The sequence below is a fragment of the Coprinopsis cinerea genome, assembly GCF_000182895.1.
Source record: "Coprinopsis cinerea okayama7#130 chromosome 4 map unlocalized cont3.4, whole genome shotgun sequence".
Classification (NCBI taxonomy): domain Eukaryota; kingdom Fungi; phylum Basidiomycota; class Agaricomycetes; order Agaricales; family Psathyrellaceae; genus Coprinopsis; species Coprinopsis cinerea.
The window spans coordinates 2422100-2432541 of NW_003307541.1; the positions used below are offsets into that span (position 1 = coordinate 2422100).

The window sequence follows — 10442 nt, forward strand, 5'->3', positions numbered from 1 at the left end:
CTCTTTCGTCGTCCTACTCTCCAGCGTCTAATTGACTTTGATGCATGTGTTCTTAGGCTACGGACATGCGACCCGGGTCTCCGCCTTTGCTCGCACAATCCTAAGTTTGAGCACCGAACGTCGTCCAATTGCAGTGCACATCGTATCTTCGGCTCCAGAGCACGTCTTCGCCGATAGTATTGGACAGGGAGCACGGTATCGTCATGCGGAGATCGACCCAGTCATAGTACAGCCGCTAGCGTAAGTAATGGGGAATCCCTTTGCCTTGGAAGTCACCCATCTAATCACAAAAATCAAAGGTATCAAGTCGACAGGCGGAAGAGTCTAGCCGTTCTCAAGTCATTCTTGGGCAAGAAACAGGCGCTCCTCGAGCGAGAAACTCGATGGTTGCATGAGGTTGGAGTCACGGTTGTCCTCAGCGATGCGGCATTTCTTGGGTGGTGAGTCCCCCAGTTCTACACCCAGATTAGCATGTCTGTGACCGGGTTTTCCAGCCTTGCGGCAAAGGTGGCCCAAATACCTTCGATACTTGTGACCAACTTCTCGTTCGACTCTGTCTACAGTTACCTCGCCACCTCCATTGTCGACAGTCCCGACACCAACCTGCACCCTGATGGATTCGAAAGCCTATTAGACGACGAGCCTATACCATTAGACCATTTGGAGCCCCTGGTAAAGGAGATGCACTCTGGCTACCGCTGTGCGGACCTCCTCGTGCTTTTACCCGGTTCGATCCCAATACCGTCGTTCTTCGGTTACCCCTCCCTTCCCGCCTCCACATGGGTCGATTGCGAAACCAAGCGGTTCTACCCCGACATAGTCAACGCCCTTGTACGGAAGATGGAAAACAGCGACATCACCCCTATCCCATTTCCCACATCTGGTTATACGATACCTCGCAAAGTCATCCCAGCTCCACTCCTTGTTCGTGATCCAAGCCCTGATTGGTGCACCTTCGAGGGACGATCTCGTATATTGACCCAAATCGGTATCCCCGCCGAAAGGCAAGGCTTCGATACGAAGGTCCTCGTCGTTTCCTTTGGCGGGCAACATTTCCACCAGCCCAGCAGGTCCGGGAGCAGAGCTGACAGTCGAAGTTCCAGTCGGGAAAAGCTCCCTGGCGTTGTGCACTCCAAGGAGCCTGGCCCCTCTTTTCCAGCCACAACGCAGCAATCACAACCCAGTCCGCCCTCACTGACGCCATCTAATCCTCCCCGACTTGCCACTGAATCCCATATCTGGGTTCCCGGTGCACCACCTGCCTACAAAGGAGTAGGGCTTTCGCCGGTGACCACCCCTGGATCACCGCCCACGCGTTTGGTGTCTGTCGAAACAGCCTATTTCGACTCGATGAACGCCGTCATTTCCGACTATGAGCCGCGACTTTTACCAGACGAATCATGGATAGCAGTTGTATGTGGTGTCTCGAAGGAGAAGTGGCTCATGCAAGGAGAGGACCTGCCAGACCGGTTCTATGTCGCGCCGAAGGATATTTATATGCCTGATTTGACGTCAATAGCAGATGTGCTACTTGGGAAGTTGGTTAGTTCATTCCATTTCATATCAGAGCAAGCGAAATGTGACATTCACGACAGGGATACGGCACTGTCTCTGAATGCGTAGACGCCTGCACACCTTGTGTTTATGGTGCGTCCATTCTTTTCCGCGCGCTGACATCGGCGTTGACACTTTCCCACTGTAGTATCCCGACCTCTTTTCGTCGAAGAACACGGTCTCCGATTGCTCCTGGAGAGGGAGGGCGTTGGTGTCGAATTGGCCCGATCATCATATGAGGCGGGTGATTGGGCGAGCGCTATCAGCGAAGCTTTTAGCAGAGGCAAGCCAATGAAGGAGAGGAAGCAAATCCGGGATTGCTGCGATAGGGCGAACCAAACACTACGGCTTGCCAAGGATGTGATAGACTGGGCGACTGATTGCAGTAGAAATGTAAGAGCAGCTGCGGAAAGTCACTCTTTGGGAGATAAGTGATATACTGTCGTGCTTTCACAAATCACCCTATGATATCGCATTCGTATCTTGACGCCACCGAACTGTGCCAAGATTCAGCAGTCGATTAGAAGATATGGACAGATAGAGTATAGCTGGATTAGTACCTATGGACAAGTAATGCATTGTGATATCGCACAGGACGCTGTATGTATGTTTTGGGAGGAGAATGACGATTTAGGAAATGCTCGGGGTGCTCGGTGCTTGTCGGCGGAGCGTGAGAGCGCTGATCCGCTGTTCGGAGCCGGCAAGCCGAAGTGTACTAAAGGCAGGGCCTTGTGACCGAGTTGTATTCCTTTCGACGCTGGATTCGTTTCTCTCAGCTTTGCTTGTCGACCACGATGAGCTCACCGTCACAACCAATAAACATCAAGAGCCCCAAGTTATCCAGCGATGGTCAAGGGCTCTCGTCGTCGTTTGCCCCGTCCATGGGCACCCCCAACCGCAATAATTTGCGTGCACCGTTCGTTGGAACACCACCTCTGCCCAACATCCCACCACGGAGCTCTAGTGGCACCCCAATGCAAAGGACTGGATCTCCAATGCTGAACAACAATGGCTTCTCAACAGCAGGCGGCCCGAGCGGAATATCCCAGTCATTTACGAGGCCAATGTCGATCTCTGGGAGCCCGAATCCAAACGCACCTAACATCGATTTCGAGAGTCTGACTGATGAAGACAAGGCCAGAGTCCTCAGAAAGCACCTAGTCTCCAAAGATGCTCGTTCCAAGTACGACGGAAAGCCAAAGTCAATTGCCGGTTCGGAACTCGACGTTCCCCAGCATGGTTCGGACAACGGCACGTCGCACCCCGACTCCAGGCGCTCGTCGGTCGGAGCTGACGATGGAAAGCGAATGAACCGGGAGGAAACAGACCCCTTCCCCATCCCTTACAATGCTCCTGGTGCGGACGTGACGTGAGTGTTATCCATTTGACTCAAGTTCTCTTCTGATTTGTGCTAGCCACGACATCTACAAATGGCATGCGGACCAACGCCGCCAGGCTGGACGCGCCCGCGCTGTATCATTCCATGCTCCAGAACCAACGCCTCATCCTGCTTTCGAACATATCCATGAACCCGGTGGCTTCAGAAGGAACTACTTGAAACTACGTGCCAATGAACAAGGGGCCGAGGAGCCACCGATGCTCGACAACTTTATCGACTTCTTAACCCTCTTTGGCCACTTTGTGGGTTCCACCTCTCTTCCTGCATAAGTGTCAACCCTCAACTTTGCGTCATTAGGCTGGAGAAGACCTCGAAGAAGACGAGGAAGAGAAGGATAGCGATGAGGAGGCCGCCGAGGCTGAAGCTGAACTCCAAGCTGCCGAGGCTGCTGGATTGGGAGAATCAACTCCCTTGTTGCGTGGTGCTTCTGCATCTAGGACGCGTTCGCGTTCTAGACGAAGGCGCGGTGCATCTGTGGGGCCGCAGGGTGGAACAGCAACTGTCACGCAAGCCGTTTTGATGGTCGGTTTTGTTTCTTCGCTGATCTCTGCGTGTTCCTGACTTCTTTCCAGTTGCTTAAATCATTCATAGGAACTGGTGTTCTATTTCTGGGCAAAGCGTGAGTGCTGGACTCAAGCGTTTAGTTATCTTCGACTCATGTTTCAACAGCTTCTTCAATGGAGGCATACTTTTCTCTTCAATCACTTTCGTCTTTATTGCGGGTATATCACTGTATTCGTTCTTGCTCTTGCTCGATGCCAAGAATGCTGTTCCGGGAAGCTTCGGAGGTATGTTTTTTCATCAAAAGGTTCAACTCTCCTTCCAGCGTCTAAACGACACTTTATAGACATCGGCGGTATCTTGTATGGTCCCCGCATGCGATACCTTATCCTCGGATCTATCGTAATCTCGCAAATGGGCTTCGTCGCCGCCTACACCATCTTCGTTGCAGAAAATCTGCAAGCCTTTGTCCTCGGAATCACCGACTGTCTGAAGCTTGTCCCTGTTCAATACTTCATCCTCGCCCAACTGCTCATCTTCGTCCCTCTCGCTTTGATTCGCGACATTGCCAAACTCAGTACGACAGCCCTCATTGCGGACGTATTCATCTTCGGTGGCTTGGCCTACATCTTTGGCAGTGAATTCAAGATTATCGCTGAACGTGGTATCGCGGACGTCAAGCTTTTCAATCCAAGGGATTTCCCTTTGTTCATCGGAACTGCTGTTTTCTCATTCGAAGGCATCGGTCTCGTCATCCCTATTTCCGATTCTATGCGCGAACCTCACAAATTCCCGATGGCCCTGACTGGTGTAATGGCCTTCCTCGTTGGTAAGTTGTGTCCAGCAACACAGCAACCGGATGTTATCTGATTGTTATTTCCAGTTCTGTTCGGAGGCTCCGGCGTTCTTGCATACCTGACCTTTGGTTCTGAAATCCAAACGGTCGTTTTGGTCAACCTAGACTTGCGCAGTAGAATGGTTCAGACGGTGTGTAATCATAAACTATGTTGCCCAGGACTGCATACACTGACTGCGGCTCTCGCTGCTGATTAACAGGTCCAATTCTTTTATGCTATTGCAATCCTTCTCTCGGTCCCCCTGCAACTATTCCCCGCTGTTCGAATCCTAGAGAACGGGATCTTCACCCGGAGTGGTAAAGCCGACCCTCAAGTCAAGTGGCACAAGAATTTGTTCCGGTTTGGAATGGTCGTCTTGTGCAGCTTGATCAGTTGGGCTGGTGCTGCCGACCTAGACAAGTTTGTGGCTTTCGTCGGAAGCTTCGCTTGGTGAGTTCTATGCCTATGAAACTGGCTATGATTGACGCTTATGCCATCGTAGTGTTCCATTGTGCTATGTGTACCCCGCGATGCTTCATTACAAGGCTGTTGCAAGAACTAGACGCCAGAAGTTGGCTGACATTGCTATGATCGTGTTTGGACTTATTGCGGCTGCCTATACCACAATCCAGACGCTCAAGGTGCGTTTGTCGTTTTTATGCTACGTTTCCGCCTTGTTGATCAGTTCCCTTCAGTTGATGATCGCGCCCAGTCCTCCAGCGGCTCCTGTTGGAACTTGCGAGCTGTAGTCCTCTATCTTAGAAGATTTACCCTCATGATGACGATGACGAGAAGCTACCTCTCGTACCTGTACACACCACGTAGTATTCTTGGAACATGATTTACGTTATTAACCGAAACGCGAGGGGGTCCACCGCTCACGATGATCGTGCCAATGGAGGGGGTGCGTCTATCCCATAATCGACACTCCATCCTTCTGTCTATATACACATATGAGGATTCTGCGGGCTTGAGCAAAAGGATTGGTGCCGTACATTTCGCGTGACGGGTAAACAGGCTTCGAGAGCTGCACAGGAAGTCTAAAAAACCGTATGGCGTGTCTTCGTTCACTCCAATCTCAAGTCTCCTTTTAAAGCTCACTCAAAACGAGAGGCACAGGCTGAGACGTCAGGAGCGCCATCAGCAAGCCGCAAGTTTCTCTTGCGTGCTTCATCAGCACGCAGGACTTGAGCACAGCGCGCCCTTTGCGACTACTTGTCGATAGTAACTTCGTCAAACTCACTCATGGGGTTATACATGTTTTGAGGTGACTTAAGTGGAATACGAGGATGCGTTCTTCTCGCAGAAGACATCACATTACTGACGCTAATTGTAATGGCCCATTCAAATCTACTTTCCACCAAAGAACCAATGTACTAGGCGATTCGGGGATTTTTGTTGGAAGATGTTCACTCAGATACTCGTTTGCTCGTTGGACTCGACACCGCTGCCCACCGGTTGATCCGACTTCCACATAAGGAAGGATTCCATCCTCAAAATAAGCATCACTATATCCGCCAGTGGGATTCCGTTGGCACTGACGAATAATTATCGGGAGCGTGAATTAATCCAGTCTACTGCCTAGGCCCCTTACACTTGAAACCCCTGACCCCGCTGATTGTAACACCGTCGTCCCACTGCCTGGAAATACATATTAAGGAAACGCGAAGCGTCCAATAGCTTACACAATAAATAGCAGAAACAAGCGGAATAGAATATCCTCAAATCGAAAGAAAGCGCACAAACCCATTGAGATAATGGTCTGAAACCCATGTCTAGCCTACCAACAGATCTAGCCGTCTCCCCCGAACCCATCGTATCTGCAATCCACCAGCTGAGGCGTCGTAACCCTCTCACTCGGCAAGAGGGTGGACCGCATCGATGAAACTTGCACTGGTCCACAGAAAGTCAGGTACATCGTCGGTCTACAACTTGTCGCGTGTGGATTCGGGTTACCCGCACAACCATTGTGGGCAAGCCGGTCCCGTAGACAGTCGGATACCTTGTGGTGTGTCGTACTAGGACTTTGGGTTGCATTCGTTGTTGAATCCAAACCCATGTCGTCTGCGAGAGCGTGGCCAGATTCGCCGAAGCGATAACCGTGGCCTGCGTTCATTAGGCTACGGTGCTGGGACTGAGTCGGAGTTCGTTCAGGCGTAAAAAGCTGCGGATTGGGGGAGTGGTCGTGATGTCGAGTAAAACAAGAAGAGCTTGATATAGATGTGCGGCGGGGAGGTGTTCTGGGCGGTTCAGGCAGAAGTGAACTTCGTGAAGGAGATGACGAAGGGGGCGAGCTTGTACTTCCAGAGATCTCAGAGACACATGCGGATAATTTGGTCTTCTGTTTTTTGCTTGGCGTCGACTTGCCTCCACTTTTGCGTTTGGGGGATGGCTGGGGGGTGGGTAGGTACGGACGCTCACTATCTAGAGGTCTCATCTCGAAATCCACGCATTCCCCTCCCTGTGTTGCTTCTGCAGCAGCGAAAGCCTCCTCCTTCCTCCTCTTTTTCTCCAGAGCCTGTTCCTTCATCATTGCATCTTTCCTGATCTCCTCTCGCATCATCTCAGCAAACGTCTGTGCGTCGCCTTGCACCCATGCATCGAAAACACCCTCCCATTCGCGAGTTGGGACGGGGAAGTCTAGGTTGAGGTAAATAGCTTTGATGGGAGCAGGTGGCGGCTCCTCCTCCGACGCAGGCGACTGTCGCGATGACCACGACGATGTTGCGTGGGCATTTTCCTCTCTTGCTGATGAAGGATTCCCAACCCCTCTAGATTTGACCGCCTTGGCGAACTCCCGAACCATCCGCTTCGTACCAGGTACCTTGAGGCTCGTACCGACAACCAGAAGAAGATCGGCCCCACTTTTACCCTTGCCCTTGGACGACCCAATCAAGTCCTTCTGCACAACATCTCCGACGCTTTCTCCATCGTGGTGTGCTTCGTTGTACAACACGACGCTGGGTCTAAGTCGTCCAATACCACGTAGTCTCTTGCCGGACATTGCACGGGCCTTTTCGAGATTAGTACACTCCGGACAGTCAGGGGGCTGACCAGCGCTGAGGGAAGGAAGGTGATCCTGCAAAGGGAACGAACGCCTGCAGGCTTGACAGTACATCTCCTGAAGGGTACCATGTAACGGTATACACCGTGGTGTTTCAGGTGCAGGGTTTGGAGGAAGCGAAGGGATGTCGTCAGAAGACCCGTCATCGACATGGCTGGAAGTCCCGGGTTCGATGTCCTTGGTGGGCTTCGCTTTCGTACGAGGTCGCCATTTCTTCGCATCGTATTGTGGAACGCCAAACGACAGGCCGCATTTCTGTTCAATAGCGTCGATGTTTTGGGTGTAGACTCGTAGAAGGCGCCCATGATCATTGAGTGCGCGCAGGAAGTGATGGAACGACGTTGGTTCAGCATTTTGAGACAAGTCAGCCAGCTGAGCCATCATCTGGCAGAAGAGCGACGTCCTCTGCTCAGTCTGAGGGTGTATTAGACATTTTAGGCACAGATGTAAGAGAAAAGCAACATACATTGAAAACTGACGCATCGAAAAGGTCTTTCCCCGAACTCAGCGCTTCTCGGGGATTATCTCGCTTCAAAGTCTTGAATAGACCATCCTGCGAACGAAAGTCTGGTATTCCAGCCTGTACAGAGATACCAGCGCCTGTAAACAGCAACCAGGGGTAAGTATGAATGGAATGCGGGGAGTTTGGAGCAGCACGCCATGCGGCGTCCACGCACCACAGATAACCACGATCCGCTTCGCTTTCATGATAGCCTGAATGACCTTGGGTAATTGTGCATTTCGATCTGCTTTGAGCAAGAACGACGGCGTCTGTGGTAGCGGTGTAGAATCTTCCAGAGGTAGAAAAATGGTCATAGTACAGCGATGGCGCTGCTGTCAGCGTTGTGTGTGAAGGAAGAGATGAAACCTCCCAGCGCAACTAAATGACCATTGACCACACAGAACATGTGGCGTCTCCCGCGCGAAATGTCAGCGGTGTGACTTCGAAGTCTTTGCTCGCTTGCTTCCTTGTCGAATTAGCTTTCATATCGTCATTTCCTTCGTTTTATTTTCCGGTTTCTACAACAAAAAAGACGACGTTGAAGCCCTGTAGGTACCACTTTGTCCACACAAAAAGGTACCAACAGCCTAATGAGCTGTCGTCTTGGCGAGCGATTGAGCGGAGATTGAAACTTCCACGTGCATTGATAGCGAATTCATCTCCTGGTCAGCTTGAAGTCTTAAAAGAGTCGACTATTCGCTAGATGAGGCCATCTGATCTATCTGAGAATTAATTTTACAATAATTGGTCGACCTCCTGCAGGCTGCAAGTCTCCAGCCCTCCTTCCAAGCTCTGAGAAAACTTCAACCGGGCGTTTACGTAAAGACATTAACATCGGGGGTTGCAGACAAATAACGGAACAAAACGAGCGGATCAATTACCCCACACCTCCGACACCCCTTCGCATGTGCGTTTGAAAATCACCCTTGCACGTACGGATAACCGGTAACGTCGTGATTTCCTGCAGCATCGTCTAAAGCCGTATAAATCCGATGGCAAAGCGTCAAAAAGTTGGATTCCCGTAACTCCGACTACCTCTAGATCCAAGGTTGGATCAGCGAGTCAACCTATGAAGTCATCTGAGTAACAGGCAAAACCTTTCGAGACACTTGACCTTTATCGTTCGAGCAAGAGCAATGATACGAGGCTATAGTCTCGATAGGAAGCCTTGCTTGTCCCTCTATCTACCTGTTACGACGTAAAGCCTAGACAAGAGCTGGGTTTAACCGTTTCCATTGAGATCGAATCACGAGGGGAAGTCAGATTCCACTTCGATCCTGAGATTCAGAATCCTATCAAGTTCCACTTTGAATTCAAACTGAACCCTCTTTGGGAGTTGATTCGACACTCGTTATGGCCCGAGTACCGGTATGGTTCTCGGAATATGTTCGAAACGGCCTGTCGAGACATACCTAGAGTGGCAGCTTCTTGATACCACTTACCCTGAACGAATTCAATCGACTACTAGGAGTGTAGCCCACAGGGCATGGGACGTGTCCTTGTCTCACGAGAATTGGGGTGTAAATAGCATAACACCCTGTCCCGTGGTTCGAGAGGTCTCCCATTAGGGCAACACTAAACAGGTCCAGACCTGATACTTGAGTCATACGCACCCCAATCCTCAATGGTCCTCAGAGCAACACGGAACATTCGTAAAACTGAGCAATTCGTAAGAGTCCATTATGTCGTAGCAAATTATAGTCGTTTCGAGGAAACAATACAGTACGGGCACTATTAATACATTGGTTTTGGAAGGCATGAAACGACGAACGTGCCAACGAGGATTAAAGGGAAAGAACCACCCGATCTACTAATGAACCACTTCATGATCATCGAAGCATAACATGTCTATAGCCATCCACTGTAACACCGACCCAACAACCCATCACTTCACCTTCCCTTCCATTCTCTCTTCGAACCCCTCTTCATATTCTCATCTTCCACGCACTGCCGACGCCTGCTTTTGAGAATTTGGCAGCAGCCGGACCGTCGGGTTGGGGATTCCTGTCGGCGAGCTTGCCAGGGGTAGTACCGGCTTTGTCCATCATACCGAGACCACCATGGCTGCCGCCCATCTTGCCCATCGCGCCAGGGGCGACGCCTTCCCGGATGGCAGAGCTGGCGCCAACGCCGGAGGGGTTTTGTGGGGCGGAGCGAGTAATAGGGTGAGCGAGGAGCTCGGCGGCTGTAGAGCTGATGTCGTTCATGCTGTATTGGGGCGCTTCCGTGGCGGTGAACTGCACATAGGGGGCAGATGTGGGATAGGCACCAGCAGGGACCTGGTAGTACTTCGAGCCGGTGTCGGGTTGTGAGACAACGTAGGTACGATATCCGTTCAATGAAGCGAACGAGCCGTGGTCTGTGTCGTAGTGCTTTTCGTAATGTGAGGTGTTGGGGATGTTCGCATTTGACGATGACGAAGGAGGCGACGTCAATGGCGAGTTGTCAAGGACGGTGAATGGAGAGTGGAAGGCGCGCACGGCGCCGACAGCAGACGCGCTGCGCGACGTCGAGAGACGTTGAGAGACACGGGCGACGGGACGAAGGACGGCTGACATGGCAGTGGTTGTGGTGGAAGAAAGGGTG

At 51.4% G+C, this 10442-nt stretch overlaps 4 protein-coding genes across 4 annotated transcripts; 2 read left to right on the plus strand and 2 right to left on the minus strand.

The window, feature by feature from the left end:
* Positions 1-40: 40 nt before the first annotated feature.
* On the plus strand, positions 41-2147 carry CC1G_14438 (hypothetical protein; the record flags this gene model as incomplete). Its single annotated transcript, XM_002911395.1, has 5 exons — positions 41-240; positions 300-440; positions 495-1542; positions 1596-1647; positions 1703-2147. The coding sequence occupies 5 exons, from the start codon at positions 41-43 to the stop codon at positions 1987-1989; spliced, it is 1728 nt and encodes a 575-aa protein (XP_002911441.1). The 3' UTR covers positions 1990-2147.
* Positions 2148-2348: 201 nt separating this feature from the next.
* On the plus strand, positions 2349-5039 carry CC1G_14439 (vacuolar amino acid transporter 4; the record flags this gene model as incomplete). The annotated part of the gene is made up of 10 exons (XM_002911396.1): positions 2349-2923; positions 2970-3195; positions 3251-3475; positions 3526-3572; positions 3623-3741; positions 3780-4283; positions 4338-4441; positions 4511-4740; positions 4793-4931; positions 4986-5039. 10 exons carry the CDS (start codon positions 2349-2351, stop codon positions 5037-5039), a joined length of 2223 nt encoding a protein of 740 aa, XP_002911442.1.
* A 1366-nt stretch (positions 5040-6405) lies between these two features.
* On the minus strand, positions 6406-8170 carry CC1G_07104 (hst3 protein; the record flags this gene model as incomplete). The annotated part of the gene is made up of 4 exons (XM_001836405.2): positions 6406-6530; positions 6592-7768; positions 7821-7954; positions 8032-8170. The coding sequence occupies 4 exons, from the start codon at positions 8168-8170 to the stop codon at positions 6406-6408; spliced, it is 1575 nt and encodes a 524-aa protein (XP_001836457.2).
* A 1337-nt stretch (positions 8171-9507) lies between these two features.
* Positions 9508-10438, minus strand: CC1G_07105 (hypothetical protein). Its single transcript, XM_001836406.2, has one exon. The coding sequence runs from the start codon at positions 10412-10414 to the stop codon at positions 9782-9784; it is 633 nt and encodes a 210-aa protein (XP_001836458.2). The 5' UTR covers positions 10415-10438; the 3' UTR covers positions 9508-9781.
* Between the last annotated feature and the right edge of the window lie 4 nt (positions 10439-10442).